Consider the following 22,263-nt stretch of genomic DNA (forward strand, 5'->3'; position numbering starts at 1 on the left):
GCTGGTCTGCAAACTGCAAGGCCCCACAAACAGCCATGTGGTAATTGCAGTGATACGAAACTCAACCGAAACTCAAATAGCCAAAAATATTGGCCAAGGCATCTGGGAGACCACACACCCCCCTCCCCGCCCAGCTCTTTGAAATGGCAGCATTGTGTTGTGCCGAGGTCTGTCAGTCTTGAACCCACAATCTTCTGACACGGGTGGAATTGCTAAAGCCTGAACTGTGGCTTAATGCACAGTCACTTGAACCCAGTGTGCAGGTCTCACAGCACACACACAAAGTTAAGCTTGCCAGAATTGCTGAGGCTGTGGTGTCTGTGAATATCCATTTTTCTTTTTAAAACCGTGTCTGCCAAAGCACCGTTGTTTAGCAGATCTAATGAGTTTCACTGGAGGGCAGTGCAGCTGAAGTTGATTCCATCTGTGTCGATACCCACACTTACCAGCAGGGGGCTACTGCATGGTGCTTTGGAGTAGGCACCACCATTGACTCCCCCCACCATCCCTTAAGTTCATGGACTTCCAAGGCCAATTGTGGCTCCTCTACAGTTTTCCCCTAATCGTTAATTCCATACAGATCAGTGTTCAAATCAGAAGCTTTCAAGGTCTAGTTTGGTATCACAATGAGCTTAACCCATGCTGATAAGTTATGCACATTGTTCCCCCAGTTTCATAAGACAACTTGAAATAATCTTTGACAATTTATTCACATGTTCTTTAAGCGTTTCCTTCCCTTCAAACACAAAGCCACTTCCAAGCAGCTGAACTAGAGAAGAGCTGAACTGGTGCAAACTATTCTGTTGTATTGCAGGCAATGCCGACCCAGCAGATCACACTTCCCCTTCACACTCCTCTTCAGGGCCAGGCCCAAGTTTCTGCTCTTAGCATCCGACAAGGAACACAGGTCTCCCAAACACAGGATATGTTCAATTCCCTCCAGTCTTTCAGGTAAGGCTTTCCTAGCCATTGCAGAGTGTGCATCGGAATAAGACAATAGACCGCTAGGTTCAATGGGTCTGCACCTTTTATAAATTTCCCTTTTAACGTGTGACTGATTTTGATGTATACAATAAATAGAATAAGTGCACTCGTACCTGTTAACTCTTCAGTTGTAAGCCTTCACCAGAGCTCATTACCATTTGCATTGTAATTTTATCCTGCAGTTCAGTTGTACGGGTCTCCTTTTAGAGCTGCATTCATTGCATTCAGTATAAAGCCATTCAGTTTAATATTAAGGCTGCTGCTTAAAATACTGATAGCAGCTTAGAGAAGAGAATTAAATGCTGTAAATGAGAAGTCCAGTTTCTAGTTATGAACCGATGTAATAAGCTTTGCAGTATTGTAATAAAGCATTTACATGGAAGCTAGGTAAGTACATGAGGGAAAAAGGAATAGAATGATATACTAATAGATGTGATGAAGTTGAATGGGTGGAGGCTCGTGTGGAGCATACCAGCCGTCTTTTTTATTCATTCTTCGGATTTTAGTATCGCTGGCAAGGCCAGTGTTTGGCCTATCCCATATTGCCCTTGAGAAGGTGCTGGTGAGCCGCTGCCTTGAACCACTGCAGTGCATGAAGTGTAGTTACATCCACAGTGCTGTTAGAGAGTTCCAGGACTTAACTAAGTGACATTGAAAGAACGATGGTATAGTTCCAAGTCAGGATGGTGAGAGATTTGGGGAGCAACTTGCAGGTGGTGGTGTTCCCATGTGCCTGCTGCCCTTGTCCGGCAAGGTGGTAGAGATTGTGGGTTTGGAAGGTGCTGTTCAAGGAGCCTTGGTGTGTTGCTGCAGTGCATCTTGTGGATGGTAGATGCTGCTGCCATTGTACACTGGTGGTGGATGGAGTAAATGTTTAAAATGGTGGATAGGGTGACAATCTGCATTGTCCTGGATGGTGCTGAACTACTTGAGTGTTTTTGGAATGGCACTCATCCAAGTAACTAGGCAGTATTCTATCACATTCCTGACGTGCCTTGTAGACGGTGGGCAGGCTTTGGGGAGATGGGAGGCAAGTTGCTCGCCACAGAATTCCCAACCTCTGACCTGCTCTTGTAGCCACAGTAGTTGTATGGCTGGTCCAGTTAAGTTTCTGGTCAACGGTTAACCCCAACCCCCCAGGACGTTGATGGTGGGGGTTCATTGATGATAATGCCATTGAATGTCATGGGGAGATGGTTTGATTCTCTCTCTTGTTAGACATGGTCATTGACTGGTCATGAATATTATTTGCCACCTGTCAGCCCAAGCCTGGGTGTTGTCCAGGTCTTGCTGCATGCGGGCATTTGACTGTTTCAGTACCTGAGGAATTGCGAATAGTATCAACTATTGCAATCATCAGTGAACATCCCCACATCTGACCTTACGTTAGAGAGAAGATCATTGTTGCAGCTAGTTGGCCCTAAACCAGCATCAGGAACTGCTGTAGTGATGTCCTGGAGCTGAGATGATTGGCCTTCAACAACCACTTCCACCTTCTTTTGTTTTAGGTATGACTCCAACCAATGGAGAGTTTTCTCCTTTGACACCGACTCCAGTTCTGCACGGGCTCCTCGATTCAGTCATATGCTGCCTGAATGACAAGGGCAGTCACTCAAGTCATCTCTGAAATGCAGCGCTTTTTTTTTTTGCCCATGTTTGGATCAAGGCTGTAATGAGGTCAGGAGACAAGGTGGCCCTGGCAGAACACAGACTGAGTATCTGTGAGCAGGTTATTGCTGTGTTTGTGCTGCTTGATAGCACTGTCAACGACACCTCCCATCACTTTGCTGATTGAGAGTCAACTGATGGGATGGTAACTGGCTGGATTGGATTTGTTTTTTGTGGACCAGATCTAACCTGGGTAGTCCTCCACACTGTCGGGTGGAGGCCAGTGTTGTAGTTGGACTGGAACAGCTTGGCTGGGTGCATAGCTGCTCCTGGAGAACAAGCCAGAGGCCAAATCGCCTGATTCTCTGCTATTTAAGTACTATGTAAAATATGGCTTAATGTTCATCTGACACACCGTTCCAGTCAGTAATGCAGTCTAATGAATGTACTGCTGTGGTTAGGATAATCCTGAGGGTTTTGGAGACTCTTCTCTGCTTTCCCCAGATACTTTAGGGTTTGTGAACCAGACCAATAAACTGGCCATCTGCAATCATGCAGATGCAGTCTTCAGATTGGCATAGCCTGCTCACTGATGCAGTGGGAAAAAAATTATGATTCTTGAGTCACCCTGCCTAGATTGCAACCCTGGGTCTTGGAACTCAACTGGAATGTAACCGCTGTTTGTAGTTGCTGTGATTCATGGGAATGAGGTGGGGTGGACCACTTTAGAAAATGCAAGGTCCAAATACAAAAACTCCTATTATTTGTTGTGGGTTCAGCGTGTTTACATTCTCACAATTTGCTGTTTGCATGCTCTTGACTGTCTGTCCTATTTGACAGGTCCCAACAGTTGTATCTTCAGCCTGGACTCTCCCCTCCCTCTGCAGCCATGGTGCAAGGCTCTACGCTGATATCAGGGGCTCCAGTAAAAGGCCAGTATGTTGGCTTTTCTGCAGTGCAGGCTGCAGAGGTAGCGAAGGCTCAGCCGGGATTGCCCTACCAGCACGCAGCTTGCACTCCTCCAATGTCTGTCATCTACAACACTCAGCTGGGCAACTCCCAGCTCATTGACTCTCAGCTGATACAGGTAAGTGGCCTGTTCTGTCCGTCTATTAGAGAGATGCTCACTGCCAGTATCTTGGGAATATTTAGAAATGAAGAAATAGACCAAGGAAGTCCTTCCTCTTTTTTTCGCAACCCAATCCCACCCACCTCACCACATTTCTCTATCCTTTCTTGCTTCAGAAGCATGTCCAGAGGCCGCCTGAACCGGTTTCTTCTCTGATTCAGTCTTGGTCATTAACCAGTTCCACTGGTGTCTTCCCCACCACCCCCATACTCCTAACTTATAAGCGCTTTCCCCTGGTATTACCATGGTGAGCTGTTAGAAACATAGAAAATAGAAGTAGATTATTCAGCCCTTCGAACCTGCTCTACCATTCCGTATGATCATGGCTGATCCTCTATCTCGACGCCATATTCCTTCTCACCCTGTATCCCTTGATGCCTTGAGTCTAGAAATCTATCTATTTCCTTCTTAAATATATTCAGTGATTTGGCCTTCACAGCATTCTGTGGCAGAGAATTCCACAGGTTCACCACCCTGAATGAAGAAGCTTATCTTCATCTCAGCCCTAAATGCCTACCCCGTATCCTGAGATTATGATCCCTTGTTCTAGACTCTCTTTTCCCCCCCGCCCCAGCCAGAGGAAACATCATCCCTGCACCCAGTCTGCCCAGCCCTGTCAGAATTTTATACGTTTCATTCTTCTGAACTCCAGTGAATACAGGCCTAGTCTGCCCAATCTCTCCTCATACGACAATCCTGCCATCCAGGGAATCAATCTGGTGAGCCTTTGCTGCATTCCCTCTATGGTAGGTATATCCTTTCTTAGATAAGGAGACCAAAACTGCTCTCACTACTCCAGGTGTGGTCTCAGCAAGGCCCTGTACAGCTGCAGTAAGACATCCTTGCTCCTGTACTTAAGTCCTCTTGCAATGAAGGCCAACATACCATTTGCTGCCTTAACAGCTTGTTGCACCTATATACTTTCTTTCAGTGATTGGTGTACAAGGACACGCAGGCCCCTTTGTACATTAACATTTCCCAATCTATCACCATTTAAATAATACTCTGCCATTCTGTTTTTCCTACTAAAGTGAATAACTTCAAACTTACCCACATTATACTGCATCTGCCATGTATTTGCCCACTCACTCAACCTGTTTAAATCGCCCTGGAAGCCTCTTCGCATCCTCCTCACCGCTCACATTCCCACTAATTCTGTCACCAGCAAACTTGGAAACATTGCATGTGGTTCCGACATCCAAATCATTGATATATATTGTGAATAGCTGGGACCCAAGCACTGATCCCTGCAGTACCCCACTAGTCACCACCTGCCACTCTGGAAAAAGACCCGTTTATTGCTACTCTCTCTATCCTGTCTGCTGAGTAATTCTGAATCCATGCCAATATATTACCCCCAATCCCATGTGCTTTAATTTTACACACTAACGTCTTATGTGGAACTTTATCAAAAGCTTTCTGAAAATCCAAGTACACCACTAGTTCTCCCTTATTTAACCTACTAGTTATGCCCTAAAAAAAACTCCAGTAAGTTTGTCAAACATGATTTCCCTTTCATAAATCTATGCTGACTTTGTTTGATCCTGTTGATATTTTCCTTCATCACATCCTTTATAATGGACTCTAGCATTTTCCCTGCTACTGATAAGCTAACAGGTCTGCAGTTTGCTGTTTTCTCTCCCCCCTCTTTTAAATAGTGGGGTTACATTTGCCACCTTCCAATCTGCTGGGACTCTTCCCGAATACACAATTTTGTAAGCTGACAACCAATGCATCCATTATTTCCATGGTCACCTTCTTTTAATACCCTGGGATTATCGGGCCCTGAGGATTTATCGGCTCTTGGCCCCATTAATTTCTCCAATACTATTGTTTCAGATATACTAATTTCCTTCAATTCCTCCTTCTCACTAGACACTTGGCTCCCTAGTATTCCTGGGAAGTTATTTGTGTCTTCCTCCATGAAGACAACTAAAGTAGTTGCTTAATTGCTCTGCCATTTCCTTGTTCTCTATTATAAATTCTTCTGTTTCGGACTGTAAGGGACCTATATTTGTCTCCACTAATCTTATTCTTTTTGCATATTTATGAAGCTTTTACAGTCCACTTTTATGTTCCTTAAGTTTACTCTCATTCTTTCTCCTTCCCCTCTTAATCAATCTCTTGGTCCTCCTTTGCTGAATTCTAAGCTGCTCCCAACCCTCAAGGTTGCTACCTTTTCTAGCAACTTTATATGACTCTTCTTTGGATCTAATACTATCCTTAATTTCTTTTGTTAGCCATGGTTGGGGCGCTTTTCCTGTTGTGCTTTTACACCAGAAAGGAACATATAACTGCTGCAATGTATATATTCGTTCCTTAAATATTTGCCTTTGCCAATCCACCGTCATGCTTTTTCATGAAGTTCCCCAAACTATCCTAGCCAACTCACGCTACATATCTTCGTAGTTTCCTTTTAAGATTTAGGACCCTAGCTTCAGATTAGATTCCATCATTAGGATGGAAAGTGAAGTATTTCCTCATATTATAGTCACTGTCCCCTAAAGGACTCGCAAAGGAAGACACAAATAACTTCCCAGAAATACTAGGGAACCAAGGGTCTAGTGAGATGGAGAAATCAAAGGAAATTAGTATTACTAAAACAATAGTACTGGAGAAATTAATGGGACCAAAAGCCGATAAATCCCCAGGGCCCGTTAATCTATGTCCCAGGGGCTATTAATTAACCCCTTCTCATTGTACACTACCAAATCTAGGATAACCTGTTCCCTTGTCGGTTCCTTGACATACTGGCCTAAAAAAACCATCTTCTGTACACCCTAGGAATTCATCTGCCACAGTATTATTGCTAATTTGGATTGCCCTGTCTATATGTAGATTAAAGTCACCCATGATTACCACCCTTGTTACATGCATCTCTAATTTCCTGTTTAATGCTCTCCCCTACCTTATCACTACTGTTCAAAGGCCTATAGAAACATAGAAAATAGAAGCAGGAGTAGGTCATTCGGCCCTTCGAGCCTGCTCCACCATTCAGTATGATCATGGCTGATCCTCTTATCTCAAAGCCATGTTCCCACTGTCTCCACATACTCCCGATACCCACAGACAACTCCCACTAATATTTTCTGAGCCAATATCTTCTCTCGCTATCGCAATGATTTCATCCTTAACTAACCCCATGCCACCTCCTTTTCCTTTTTGCCTGTCCGTCTTAAAAATCGAGTACCCTTGGATATTCAGTTCCCGTCCATGGTCACCCTGCAGCCATGTCTCTGTAATCACAATCATTTCATACCCGTTTACATCTATTTGGGTGTTAATTCGGCTACCTTATTGCGAATGCTCCATGCATTCAGATACAGTGCCTTTAGACTAGTGCCTTAGTCTCTTTAACTTTTTTTTGTACAATGGCCCTATTTGCTGCTCGGCCTCGTTTCCTCTGCCTTGCGCTTCTACTTTTCTGTCTGTCATTCCTATCTTTGTTTCCCTCACTTGTGTCTCCCTGCTCAGGTTCCCATCCCCCTGCCAATCCAGTTTAAACCCTCCCCCACAGTACTAGCAAATACCCCTGCAAGGATATTGGTCCCAGGCCTGCTGGGGTGCAACCCGTCCAGCTTGTATAGGTCCCATCTTCCCCAGAATTGGTCCCAACGACTGGATCAACTATCTCCAGCTTCCCTTTCATCTTGAACGAACAAACCACTGATGTTTGGCTGAAAGTAACAATTTGCAGATATTTACAGAAGTGAGGAGGGATAAATGAGACCAAACGGGCAGTTGTCTTATGAATTTTAGCCTGTTGTTGCTGAAGGACTGGTAGTAACAGCATAGACTGCAGCTGCTTTGCAGCAACTCCGGGCTTAGTAAGTGATGGGGAGCTCTGCAGCCATTCTTTAACCATAGACCTGGGGGAGGAGGAGATTCCAACATCTGCCTCGACAAAAGTTAAATTAGCACTATATTTTTTTTAACTACTTTTCTCAGCTTAAAATTAACCACCTACTCCAGAACTGAGCTACACAAGACAAGAAGGTTCTAGATTTCACTGCTGGCTTGTGCTGAGTAAAGTGATCTTGAGGAGGGTAGTGGTTGATGGGTGCTGAGTAACCTTGATGATGTTGAGATAATGAGGAGGGGGTGGGGGGTAAAATTTGACCATGGTTACTACTTCTGATCATAACACAGTAGCACTGTCACTGTCGAGTGTGCATAAGCAGAAGGCAGCCACCACCATCTAAATTTGCAATTAGTAACCACTTTGAGATGGAGAAAGAAGCAGCCTACAAGTAAGGGATGTGTTGAGGGGGTGGGCAGAATTATTTGTGTGGTTACACTCAGATACACTTTTAAAGTGTCATATAAAAACTGTCATGTTGACAATTCAAAAACCTTTAAATAAGGGCTCATTTCACTACCAAACTTGTATTGGTGCCATGTTGTCATTACTCAAATCCTTTAACCTCAAATCCTTTAACCTCAAATTAAACAAATGCTAGTTTGCAGAATTATGCACATAATATAAATATACACCAGAGTCAGTGGCTTCACTTTGTGCTTCACTTGACGACTTGTAGTGCTGGAGTGCCAAATCTCACCTTTGTCCTGCTCTGTCCAGATTTAGCAATGATTTGTGTACAGTCGGCCTACATGCATTCTCGGGTAGTGATGCACAAGTCCCTCACACGGTGATTTCTCAGCTTTTAGAGAGAGTGCTTCGGTTCAGGCTAGCGAGCTTTCCTGTCACTCAGCCAACTTTGCATCCATGGTGCCATTTATTCCATGTTCCTTTCATTCCATGGCGTTCAGCTTTGCTGACAAACTTATCATGTGCTTTACCAAACACCTTTTGAAACTCTATGTACACCATATCAACCGCATTATCCTCACATACACTCTCTCTGTAACCTGATCAAAAATCTCAAATAAGTTAGTTGAACACAATTCACCATTAACAAATACCCACTGGCTTTCCTTAATTAATCCACACTTGTTCGCGTGCCCATTAATTTTATCACAGGTTATCACTTCTAAAAGCTTTCCCACCACTGAGGTTAAACTGACTGACCTGTATTTGCTGGTTTAGCCTTGTCTTTTTTATAAGGGTATAACATTTGCAGTTCTCCAGTCCTCTGACACCACAAATATATCCAAGGAAGATTGGAAAATTATAACCAGTACCTCCATAACTTCCACCCTTGCCTCCCTTAGCATCCTCAGATGCATTCCATTCGGTCCTAGTGACTTAAAGTATAACCGGCCTTTCTAAAACCTCTTCATCAATTTCTAATCCATCCAGTATCTCCCCTTTCACTGTGGCATTGGCAGCATCATCTTTGGTAAAGACATATCCAAAGTCCTTATTTTTTTTACCTCAACTGTATCCTTGTTCTCCATGCATAGATAGCTTTTTTTTGGTCCCTAATTGGCTTCACTCCCTCCTTTCATCACCGTTTTACTATTTGTATGCCTATTGAAGACTTTTGGATTCAGCATCTTCTCATACTCGCCTTTGCTTCTCTTATTTGTTTTTTCACTCGCCTCTGAACTTTCTATATTCAGCCTGGTTCTCAATTGTATCATCTAACATCTGACATATTTACATCAATTTTTTGCTTCATCTTGCTCTCTATCTTTCTCTTTCGTCATCCAGAAAGCTCTGTGCTTGTACTACCTTGACTGTACCGGCCTTTTGTTCTGTTACAGATTTGCCTGCTAAGCTTTGATTCCAATTTACCTGGGCCAGATCCGTTCTCAACTCACTGAAATTGGCCCTCCTCCAATTAGGTATTTTTATTCTAGATTGTTCTTTTCCATAGCCAACCTGAACCTTATACTATGATCACTATCCCCTAAATGTTCCCCTACTTGGCCCACTTTATTTCCGAGAATCAGATCCAGCTATGCCTCCTTTATCGTTGGACTGGAACCATACTGATCTAGAAAATTCTCCTGAACTCCCTTCAGAACCTCTTTCAGAACTCACTGGATTCCAGGAGGGTCCCAGCGGATTGCAAAACCGCTAATGTGACGCCCCTGTTCAAGAAGGGAGGGAGAAAAAAGCAGGAAACTATAGGCCAGTCAGCCTAACGTTTGTCGTTGGGAAAATGCTACAGTCCATTATTAAGAAATAGCAGGACATTTAGAAAAGCTTAACGCACTCAAACAGTCAACATGGTTTTGTGAAGGGGAAATCATGTTTAACAAATTTGCTAGAGTTCTTTTGAGGATATAACCAGCAGAGTTGATGAAGGGGAACCAGTAGATGTAGTGTATTTGGATTTCCAGAAGGCATTCGATAAGGTGCCACAAAAAGGTTATTGTAAAAGATAAGAGCCCACGGTATTGGGGATAATGTATTTGCATGGATTGAGGATTGGTTAACACACACAAGACAATCGGGATTAATGGGTCTTTTACGGGTTGGAAAGACGTAACTAGTGGCAGGCCTCAAATTATTTACCATCTATATTATTGACTTGGAGGGTGCAGAGTGTAATGTATCTAAGTTTGCTGATGATACAAAATAGGTGGGAGGGCATGTTTGTGATAAGGACATAAGGAACCTGCAAGGGGATATAGACAGGTTGAGTGAGTGGGCAAAAACTTGGCAGATGGAGTTTAATGCAGGAAAGTGTGAGGTTATGCATTTTGGTAAGAAAAATCAAAAGGCAGACTATTATTTAAGTGGAGAGAGACTCCAAAAAAGTGCAGCACAGAGGGATCTGGATGTTCTTGTGCATGAAACAAAAACGTTAACATGCAGGTGCAGCAAGTAATTAAGAAGGCAAATGGAATTTTGGCCTATATTGCTAGGGGGTTAGAGTTTAAAAACAGGGAAGTCCTGTCACAACTGTGCAGGGTGTTGGTGAGGCTGCACCAGGAGTACTGTGTACAGTTTTGGTCCCCTTATTTAAGAAATTATATACTGGTATTGGAGGCATTTCAAAAAGAGATTCACTAGGCTGATTCCTGAAATGAAGGGGTTGATTCCTCAAAAACAGCTAAACAGCTTAGGCCTTTATTCATTAGAGTTTAGAAGAATGAGTGGTGATCTTATTGAAATGTACAAGATTCTGACGGGGGCTTGACAGGTCAGATGTTGAGAAGATGTTTCCACCAGTGGGGGAATCTTGAACTAGGGGACACAGTTACAGAATAAGGGGACATTTAAAACTGAGATGTGAAGGAATTTCTTCTGAGGGTAATGAATGTCTGGAATTCTCTACCCCAGAGAGTTGTGGAGGCTAGATCACAAAGTATTTAAAGAGGAGGTAGATAGATTTTTGAAATATAGGAGAGTTGAGGGCTATGAGGAACTGGCACGAAAGAGGAGTTGAGGCCTGGGGCAGATCAACCATGATCTTATTGAATGGCGGGGCAGGCTTGAGGGGCCGAATGGCCTACTCCTCCTATTTCTTATGTTTCCCCCCTCTGCCCTTTACAGTATTACTCTCCTGGTTTATATTAAGATAATTAACATCAATGGACCATAATATTATGCAGGGTATAAAACAGGCACCTGATGCCATTGATTTCCTGCTTGGTGAGTCAAGTCTAAATTACTCCCTACAATTCTTATAACTCTTGAACTGCATCAAAAATCTCTTGACCCATCAGTGCTCTTTGTTAACATGTGAGGCAGGGCCGTGAGTGAGTGGTCTGCAACAGGGATCACTGGATGGGGAACTGGAACAGGATGGCTGACCATCTCTGCCTTTTCCCTCTGTGCTCCCTAGCGTAAGGGACTGAGCCCAATGATGAGGTGCAGCACTGCAACCTTGGCTGCGATCTTCTAATTCAGCAGAGAACAGGGACTTAATCTTTCTTCGCCTGTATATGTCACTGCACTCTAGTCGGATACGTGTTCCCACTGAGCCATTGTTCTTTTTGAACTGGTAGCATTCAAACTTCTCAATGTGTCAGTGCGGCTGCTGTTTTCCCCTCTTGCTCCCCACCCCAAACTACAAACATATTAAACTGCAGCTCCACCTTTGCAAAAGAGAGAGTACCTGGAGAGGGTAATATTGTCCTCCATGCACAGCTGAAGTACATGTTTGACTCAATATACCTGTCAGGCTGTGTAGCATTATACAGGAATTATTGATGTACTCTGATAACTCAATGAATGCTAATGTGGCTGACCTTTTGGACAGATGAGACAAAGCATGGCCCAGCCATCGGACTTCTATTCCTCTCCACTGCAGCAGCCCAATCAGAACAGCTACTTTGCTGCAGCACCAATGTCCAGTGGCCCCCTCCACCAGGTAATCCTCTACAGTGAGTTTTATTGGTACTAATTGTTGGGGAGGGGGGAGGTGGGGGTGGGGATAGTTGTGGTTGGGAAGCCATTCAACGTTGTTTGAAAAATCAAAACTATTAAACTTGTGAAATTTAAAGCCTTTGGGGTTCTTGCAGGTCAAAATGATTTGAGATCTGAAGTAAGTAGATGTGAGAAATAGCATCTTTATCTTACCACCATTTTAAAGCATTTTATATAATTTATTTGTGAAGTATACTGACTGAGACAGACACAGCAGCCCTTCTACAGGACTGTCCCAAAACAGCAATGAGCAGAATAAGCAGCTCACGCATTTACTTTGACAGTGTTAGCTGAGGAAAGCCCAATCGAAAAAAGGAAGACTTGTGTTTATATAGCGCCTTTCACAACTTCAGGATGCCTAAAGCGTTGTATAGCCAGTGAAGTACTTTTTGAAATGTAGTCACTCATGCTGTGGGAAATGCGATCGCAAATTTGTGCAAAACTCAGCCGAATCCCACAACTGCACTGTGATAATGATCAGAGAATCTGCCTCAGATAATACTAATTGAGGGTTAAATATTGACCAGGACACACACAACAGTACTGCTCTTCTCTGAATTAGTGCGTTGGGGCCTTTTGCACCCACACAAGAGGGCAGACGGAGCCTTAGTTTTGCTTCTCATCCGAAAGACGTCAGCTCCAGCATTGCAGTGCATGCTCGGTACTGCACCAGAGTGCCAGCCATGATTTGGTATGCTCAAACCTTGGAATGGGATTGAACACAGAACTCCCTGACTCTTGAGGTGAGGGTGCTGCCCATTGAGTCACTGTTGACGTTGGCCAGGACAGTTGGACAACACTCTGCCCTCCCTCTGTGACAAATCAAGGGATCTGACCCCTGAAATACAGGTGTGATGGGCTGCCATCCCAACAATGTGCAGCATGATTCCATTGCACTAAAAACACCGCCCAGATTATAGACTCTGGCCTTGCAGTGGACTTGTGTGAATTGCAGATGCACAATTGTAAACCAGCTATTTGATTGTAAAGGTGAATACGCTGAGGTTTGCTATTACAGTTTTCAAAACAAAACAGTAAATCAGATGGTGCTAAGGCTGATTACCTAACCAGGGTCTTTCAAGGCTTTAAAACTGGATCATATATCTTGACACAGCCATTTATTTATATCTTAGTGTTTACTGTGAGGCTCTAGCCTTCATTCCTGTGCTCATTTTAGAATGCTTTTCTTGACAGATGTTGGTCCCAATGTTGGGCTCCCAGTTATCTGTCCCTGGCTTTGGGTCCATGCAGCAGCCCCTGGTTCAACTTCCGCAGTCTCTGCATCACTCGCAGGCGCAAACCGTCCCTCCAGGGCCCCCCCGAAGAGTCCTTCACTCTAGTTTTCATACTACTGCACCAACTCTCGGGAGAGAGGTAAAAAAAAAATCAAACGTTTCACTTTTTTCCGTTTTAAGTGCTTAAAATTGCAAGTTATGTTTGCAGCCCTGTTACCATACTTACAAAGCACATTAACCAAAACTCTCCTTTTTAACGCAGATTAACCCAGTGGATCCTAAGACATTTCACTTGGATAGGAAAATGAATCCGTCTCCTGGGGCACTTGGCTACGCTGTCCCATCACCTGCAATGTTCAGGTGAGAAGCTAGGAGGTGACCCCCTGTAGATTTCGATGTTTATACAGGACTTCCATTGGTTCCTGTTTCCATCCTAACATTAAACCTCATCTTTATTATTTTAAAACTTTCAAAGTGATTCTCAAAGCTATAGAGGAATAATTAGTACTTGATAATAGCAGTGCTAGGCTAAACAGACAGAAGCTCCCGGGTTTTGGGGGTGGTGGATGGCTAGAGAAGGGCAATCAGCTGAGCTCCCTGCTCCTAGTTTATGAAAATTCACTGGGAAAACACTAGGTACCTTCTCCACCCTGCTGCCCAGCATTGCTTACTGACTGGCAGTTACATTCCTGTTCAAATGCCAGGCATTCAGTGCAGGCAAGATGTGAAGCCACGTGCAATCCAGTACCAAGCCGAGGCACTATCTCCATTCTCACAGGACAGTGGGATGGTATGGGGGACCGGAAAGCCACAGGACCATCTACTGGTGAAAGTGCTGTCAGCAGAAGAGGAGAAAAGGGAGGGAGGTTAGTTTTTTTTTCTAAAAGAGAGAAGCTCTTGAGTTTTCAGTCCACACCTTGGCACTGCCAAATTTAACATGAAGATAAGTGAAGATGAAGAGGAGAGTTGGCAAACTGGTTCATCTTCCGTGAAAAATTGCTATCCCACCAAATCTGCGTTTTCCCACTTCCAGAGTGATTCGAGTTACCCTTCCCAGTAAACCATTTCCAGTATTAATCTTCTCCGATGCCTCCTGATGTCAGTACTGGACTTTACAGGGCAGCTTTTCCTTTTCATGCCGCTGGGGCAGTTTTAGCACTGGAGTATAGTGAATACAGGAAGATCAGGCAGGGACACTAAGGCTGCTGTGTTCACATAGTGTCAGTGGGAACACATTGGGTAAGCTTTTCTCTTTTATGTATCTTTCCAGGCCTGGATCGACAAGCCCCAGGGGGAAGTCTCCTGGACCAGCCCAGTGTGGCATCAATCCTATGCCATGTTTCAGAGGGAATGTGTCGCAGCAGGTAAGAATCTTTTTTTTTTTCTTTTTTGGACATGCTCTTGCCTGAGTTTCAACGTGCACCTTGGGCACTTGCACTCCTTCCTGATATTACAACGGAGCATAAAACCTGTGGGATTCCTGCCCACCACATAGGTTACAATCATCTCCAAAGCCTCATTGCAACATCTTGTACTCAACTCCATTCTATCCCAGGGTCTCTAAACTTTGAAACATCCTTCAGAGTCTTCCCTTCCTCCTAAGAGTTGCAGGCAAAATTCCTTCTGCCCATAGCCTGAACTTGTCCAAACACTTGGAAACCAGGTAATTTTTGAAGATGCAGAACTAGATTCTCTTTTTTCCCCGAGTTTTTGAATGTCTCAGCCTGGAGTGACTGGGAGCAGAGTCTGGTAAATGTCTGCTTTGCTCTCAGACGCTGTCTTTACTCTAGCTCAAAGGTGCAATTGTGACCGTGCAGTGGTACAAGCCACACACTGCCACTTCACGACCCCATTATCCAAGCAGTTTGGAGTGCCTGTCTCCCAGCCTTCCCATTCCTGGTGACCAAAGTCCTCTCTGGGCCAATCGATGGGCTCCTTCCACCCAAAGCTGCCAAGGAAGCTGACAAAGATGATAAGGTATGGGGTGGGTTAGAGGGTGATGAGAAATATTGAAATGTGGCACTCGCAGCCTGCCCTCTGGGTGAGAATGGGATTCAGCCTGTTAGCAGCGTTGTGCCAAGGCTTATTTTTAATGTAGGAGTGCCAGGACTTTGGAGAAAAAAATTAAACTGGAGGTAGTATGTTGTAACAGCGCTGCAAACAACTGGTACTTCACTCTTGCTGAATAATTCAACATGCTATCTCAGGACCCAATTTGTCAATATACTGCCAAATCTTTTTCTCCACTTTTCAAGCGGGCAGAGATGAGAGGTTCCAGTTATGAGACGAGACTGGAGAGGATTATAACTCTTCTAATTAAAACAAAGAAAATTGAGAAGAGTTCTCGGGTATTCTAAAGATTTGTTAAAATTCTACAGGCTAATGAAGTGGCAACGAAGGATAGATTTAAGATCAAGCGAAGAGTAAGTGCAGTCTACCAGAATCGACAATGAAAGCAAAATGCATAGTTTTAAAAACAAAGAAGGTTGATTGGCCAAATGCTGAATAATTCTCTGATTCTTTGTTCACTCACGATCTGCCTTTTGATGACCCCCACACAGTGCTATCACTGAGTGCAGGAGAGCTTGCAGCAGGTAAGGAGGTGCAATGGCCTGGATCCCTCTAGCAGCAAGAGCCCACCTCGGGGTAGTGTGGGGAGAAAGGCAGCCAAGAACGGTACCATTCAGTCAAAAATATTGTCTGTATTTCTCTCTTAGCCCAATGTGATAAACTTAATCATGTAATTTTGAAAAATCATCTTTTAAGGGTTGGGCTGATTGCAGATTATTTTCAAAATGTTTTTGTGCGTGTTGCTTTTTTCCCCCTCAGTGTTATGAAGAGCTAATTTAACTGGGGGCACAGTTTGCCAAGGGCCCTCTGTTGAGGTGATTCAAGTAGGCTTCCTTAATGTGGTGGCGTCACTGCCTGCCCTTGCCTGAAGTCCACATGCAACACTTGCTAGGAAGTGCTTGCAAGATTGAGGTCAGGTGCAGGATCCCTGGCCGCCCCAAGAGGGTGGTGCTTCAGGCTGACCTGGTGCAGACCAGGTAGCAAACCTGGTGCTTGTCAGCTGTGTATCTGATCATACAGTACCTCTAAACACTGGGGCATCAGGGCGCTTTCGAGGACGCACATTCTTTCACCCCACCACCTCCCCCTCCCCAAGTCGAATGTAGCGCTTCTGCTGCATTGTAACCAATCTTGTGGTCTTTACAGGTGGAATGGGGTCTACTCTTTGTAGAGTAAAGAGTTAATGTTTATGTTAATTAGACAAGATGCTAATGATATAATCATGACATCAGATATTGCCTAACACCTAATTGCTTGAAACATACTTGGGCCGGACACCCAGAGCATACTACCTGAGTGGCTGGCCTGAGTATGTCCGAAGCAATCAGGTGTTGGGCAGTATGAGCAGCAGAAACATCTGACAAGTATTGATGACTTTCTAGTCTTCATGAAAAAGACTGGTAATTCCGAGAGTGATGTGAGAAGACAATCTCCAAAAACTCCATGGTGGTTATTTGGGTATAATAAAATGCAGAGCACGGGCACAAGAGTCAGTATGGCGGGCTGGAATCTCAAACAAAACCTGGAAGAGCTAATTTGACGTGCCATACTTGTGCCATCAGCAGTCAAGAATCTACAGAACCATTACTACCATCAACATTTCCACCGAGATTTTGGCAAAGTGGTCTAGGATAGCGGTCCACAGTTCGCCAATGAACACTTCAGACAGTTTGTCGAAGAATGTGGATTTCACCATGTGACCAGTTCACTACACCATCCGCAGGCTAATGAATAAGTGGAGAGAGGCATAAGAACTAATTAAGATGCTTATGAGAAAGAAATAATGATCTAGATTTGGCCTTGATTATAGGGCGACGTAATGCACTTTCGCCAGCAGAACTACTAATGAAGGAGAAGCTAAAGACTCGACTTCCTTCATTACAGCACAATCTCCAACCTAACATCACCTTTAGAAGATCATGAATGAGTAAGACATAAGGAGGAAACTCAAAAGGCTAAACACTATCTACGTTAGTACCTGAACTAAAGGCATGGATAAGAGATCGCCAGGCTGAAGGAATCTTCCGATAGCAAACTCAGCAGCGGCAATCATATCTCGTTCAGACACCACTTGGAGTTCTCCGGAGAAACAGACAGGCTCTGATACTGTTCAAAGCTGCAAGAAAAGAAGCATTTGAGTACTACCAAGATTGGGATGACGAGATAGACTCTACATCAGACACCTCAAGAAGGGACACAAGTTCAAGAACCAAGCGTAGACCATCACCCTCGACTTAAAGAACTAAAGACAAGATCAGGAAGAGGCATAAAAGCACAAACAGGCTCAATTTGTGATGTTTAAGACTTTGAGAGGAGATGGTGGGAATGTAAATAGTTTAACAAAATAGTTTAATAATTTTTTTGAAAGTACACTTGGGGGATGTAGAGTAATAGGTTAATGTTTATGTTAATTAAGCGATGATGATGATGATGTAAGCATGACAGATCAGATGACCAAGGGACTCTGAAGGAGCATGACACAGAACAGTCTGGGTAGAGAGAGTAATGTTTCTAACCATGAGGTCTTGGTTGTAAATAGTTGCAAATAAATAGTTTTATGAAAAATTTAATACAGCCTCTGTCCAAGTCACTCATAGTGTAAGAGGAATCTTGTTTGGTCCAAAACCAACACAAAGCATTGGACAGCGATCCAAACCACACCTCAAAGGGATACCCCCATCATGACTGTACTTCAAGTTTATTTTCTTAAGTTTGAAAGAACCATGTGTAATTTCAGTATTTAAATATTATTTCTGTCCTTTTTCTGGATTTATTTGTAAGTTTTAGTTTGGACTGAGAGCTGGTTTTAGCAAATAGTGCAGACTCACTTCCCTGGAATTCTGTACGAATGCATTGCCTGCTACAGTACTGTTTTGAATCCTGACACGTGGTAACCCCAACTGCAAAGCGCACACATGTAAATGTTGGCAGAGGAAAGTGTTGGGCTTAGATGTGCTGCCCTTCACAGTTGAATATCCTGCAGCACTCACTGTTTGGGGTCTTGTACCTCTTAAGATGGGCACTAGGAGTTGCTGCTTGACCTCTCCCTCACCCCCACACTGCACCCATGCATCTGTGCACCAGTCAGAGACAATATAACTGATTTTAAATTGCTTCCAACCTCTCATTTTGTTAAAGGATAATTCTGGGAAATTATTCAGAAGTAATGCTTCCTTTCTTGCTCCCCACGCGCACCCCCCCCCCCCCCCCCCCCCAACCACCCCTTCATAAAATGACCTAGTTTCAGGCGGAAATGTCAGTGTGCTGCATGCATGACCAAACTGCAGGCCTATCACAATAAATTGTGCTCTTGTTTTTTTTAATTTCCTGCTAGGCAAAGCAGCGAGCAGAGGTGCTGCAGAGCACACAGAGGTTCTTTGAGCGAGTGACCCCCCGCAACAGCAGTGATGCCGGCCCTCTCCCTGCCAAGGAGCACCAGGAAGGAGAGAGCGTGCCGTCTCACAAGGATGAGAAATCTTCGAGCGACCCCAAGCCAGTGCGAACGGGGCCCATCAAACCCCAGAGCATTAAGCCGCAGGATGAGAAACTGTAACAAGCGGCTGGATACTGCAGCCTCTCAAAACTGAAGAAATCTACATCTTTAAAGGGGGTTTATTTGTCTGTCTCAAAAAGGAATATGGCTTTTTTTTTTAAAAAAAAGACAAAACATTACTGATTTCAGTGGACTACACAAGTTGTTTTGCAAAAAAAAAATGAGCCAACTCCAACAGCGATAAGTGGATTGAGTGTGAAGCTGAACTGGGAGGAAGGAAGTGGGGGAAGGAAGAGGCTAATAAGTCCTTTTTTAAGAAGAGAGAGGTCTAGATTTCTCTACCATAATGAAGCATTCATCTTATTGGTAACTAGTAAGTCCTTGTAGATCCACTTAATAAATGCCAATCCCTTATAAGGCAGCTGCTTTTTTTGTTGAGGGACAAAGCATATAATGACTAGAATTGGTTTGAACACAAGGTGTTTAGAGTAAAAGGGCCACGTAATAAGTCGAGCATTTCAAAAGTACTACAGACAGATCTGCTTTGGCTTCTGTCTTGTCAATGTTGCAAAAAGAAACGGTTGTGAATGTTTTTAAATAGTGGTAGATGGGTACAAATGACCATTTCCGTTACTGTTTTTACTCTGTGGCTGTTAAGATGGTGCTGAGCGATGTAATACACTCCGGATCAACTAAATGTCGTCTTTTTTTTTTCTTTCCCTTTCTATGCTGCCCCCTCCACACCCCAGACCCCCGGTTTTACAAAGTCGTGAAAGTGGCTTTTTTTAATACAGTTTGAGATTTTCTTTCCCCCCCTCATTGGATGCTGTATGTTGTCAGTATCGCCAAAGCACAGACATCATCCCCAAGGCTTTTCAACGTTCAACATTAATCTGTTTCAAATCCAGTACTGGTTTTAGCTTTCCACCTGTAGACACACTGCTCTGGGAGCACAGATGTGGTGAGGGTGGGCGGGCAGTGAGATAAAATTGTTCTCATTTAAAACTGAAGTGGCTGCTGTAGTGGAGCGAAGAAACTTGAGGCTAACAATAAACAAGCGAGCTCAGAAAAAAATCATTAAATCCTGGTTTTCCAAGAATGTTGCCCTCTGCCCTGTAACCTAGGTCTCGCTCTTCAGGCTATGTTGTCAGATTTGCAGTCACGAGTGGATAGAATGCAGGGTTATTTCTTTGCACCCCCCCCCTGCCTTTTCCTGATGCTTAACTACCAGGAGAATGTAGTTTAGTTCCAGGCCTTGTGAACTGAGAAGTGGTGGGGGAGCATTTTCTGCACTATTGTCAATGCTGAGGGGCATCCTTGCCAATTGTGGCCTTCAAAGCCATCATATTTCAAGTCATTTTTTATAATCTGGGGGTTTTTTTTTGGGGGGGTGGGGATGTGAGAAAGAGTGGTGTGAGTTTCATCTTTCTATCTGAGGGGACAACATGGGTGGGTGGGAATTGGTTGGTAAATGATGTCTGTGGATGAGAGAAGTCCTAATCCTCAATGGTAACATGTGCCCTGTAATTCAGTATCGTGGCAGCTTGGGGGTGGGGGTGTGGTTAAGTAAGTGAATACACCGTAAACAAGAAACCCAGGAAGCTGATAATGCAAAAGATAGAAGCAAGTGATCACCCTAGGAGCTCAATTCCCCTTTTCTGACACCGATTTTGGAATTGTGGCAAGGCTGTATTGACATTTCAAAATCGAGGGTTTTAACTGGCTCTCAAGCTGCATTCAGTGTTGCTGTACAATATTGCTGCTTTTGTGCCCCAAGTGCAGTTTTTTTTAAATGAATCTCCCACAGTGAAATTCCTACAAAAAAAGAGTTCTATTCCCTTTTTAAGAATGCATTAAATGTTCAGGATATGCTTTTACCTCTTGCGTGGCTCTCCAGGCAGAACCCTAAGCTAATTTGTGGAATACTGTTTCCTGAATGGAAAGCACAGAGATCATCTTTCTAATTCCGTGTCTCCCTGAATGGCTGAACGCTGGAGGATTGCTGGCTAGAGGAAGCCCGGGCGAGCTTTCTTCTTATTGGTATGTTGCTTCGTCTGCTGTTCCCACTCTCTTTCAGGCTAACAACAATGCCAGTACGCAGAATATCTGCTTCCAAGCAGCCTGTAGTCTGCTGTTTCTAGAGGGCAGAGAGACATTAAACACCAGGATACCCTCCATTTATTCCGAGAATTAGAGAGCAGCTCACTGTATTTCCAACTTGACCACCGTTGCCCGACACCTTTTTTAAAACTACTAGAGCAGTGAGCCAAGATCCGAATAACTTTTGGTTTGGCCTTCCAAGCTCGGAGTGCAGATAGAATTCATAGGTTACAAAAGCAGCCCGTGCACCTCACCTAGTGCTTTTTTTAAAAACCCAAATGATGGTCATCATTGCAGGGTGAGTATTTTAGGGCATTGTTTCAATAATCAAAGCACATCATGTAATGCTCATGATGGAAATGAGATGCTTGTCCGGGTTGAGGTGCTGTTAAGGTTGCAGGTAGGGAGGCAAATTTTCTGTAACTGACCTGCTTCAGGACATTTGGTCTGTGTCAGACCATTGCAAAGTCCAAGATGCAAATAGCAGTAAGCTATTAATGTATAAATATATATATATCTCTCTATATAATTTTAACAAGACATGCCAATGAGAGACTCTGGGGTGTACTTTCAGTTTGTTGTGGTTTGCTGAAATGTTCAAATGCATGCTTGTCACCCTAAAGTTGCTTTTGAATGACATCTTCATCTATTAACCAAGTTAGTCGGGGTTGGTGGGGATGGGGTGGGGGGTGGCGAGGATACAGTACAGGGCTGAGGGCAGCACACATGAATGACCAATTTTCCACAAGTCCCAATATTCTCCAATTTAAAACAAAAGCAGTCCAATAGCTCCACCATGTGAAATGCAAGGGATACAAAAGGCCCATCAGTATTTGTACCACTCTATCACTATTTGTAAACTTCTCATGTTCAGAAGAGGAGGAGGGAGGAAATGCAAACAAAGCGGGGAGAGAATGGGCAGGGGCTGGGGAGGGGGGGGTGGGGGTGGGTGGGGGGGAACAAAATCCTTTTGGTGATTGTGTGTGACCTCATTTGTGATGGGCCAGAATTGTTGTGTGAAATGTCACGAGTTGAAAAGTTCTCTCTGCTGCATCGTTTACCTGGCTCCAGTTTCATGTACTGTCACACAGTGTAATTTATAATCCTAATAAAAACTGGCTGTTCCTAGGGCTGCAGCAAACTTGCTCCTCAGTATTTTTAAATTGCAACTTTCTTTTTAAAAGAAAAGACTTTGGTGGGGAGAGAAAGAGGTGACGTTCAAACTGCAATGCACAAAACATACAAGGCTGACTTTTGGATTCCTCCTTGCACGGCCACATTCAATCTCCCAATCCTGGGTTTAAAACCTTCGCCCATTTAATCTGCCCAAAAATGTTAGCTGTGGGAAGCAAGCAAATAT

General features: G+C 43.8%; 1 protein-coding gene across 4 annotated transcripts in view; it reads left to right on the top strand.

Annotated features, from left to right (window-relative positions):
- LOC144695683 (protein PRRC2A-like) overlaps positions 1-22,055 on the top strand; it is a 121,105-nt gene extending 99,050 nt beyond the window's left edge. For all 4 annotated transcript variants that reach the window (XM_078566620.1, XM_078566624.1, XM_078566621.1 and 1 more), the window contains 7 exons: positions 815-951; positions 3,433-3,679; positions 11,839-11,949; positions 13,200-13,379; positions 13,503-13,600; positions 14,511-14,604; positions 18,645-22,055. In XM_078566620.1, coding sequence (XP_078422746.1) covers positions 815-951; positions 3,433-3,679; positions 11,839-11,949; positions 13,200-13,379; positions 13,503-13,600; positions 14,511-14,604; positions 18,645-18,863 — 1,086 coding nt within the window. In that variant the 3' untranslated portion in view covers positions 18,864-22,055. The remainder of the gene's footprint in view (positions 1-814; positions 952-3,432; positions 3,680-11,838; positions 11,950-13,199; positions 13,380-13,502; positions 13,601-14,510; positions 14,605-18,644) is intronic.
- The last annotated feature ends 208 nt before the right edge of the window (positions 22,056-22,263 follow it).

Source organism: Cetorhinus maximus, chromosome 21 (assembly GCF_964194155.1).
Source record: "Cetorhinus maximus chromosome 21, sCetMax3.hap1.1, whole genome shotgun sequence".
NCBI lineage: Eukaryota > Metazoa > Chordata > Chondrichthyes > Lamniformes > Cetorhinidae > Cetorhinus > Cetorhinus maximus.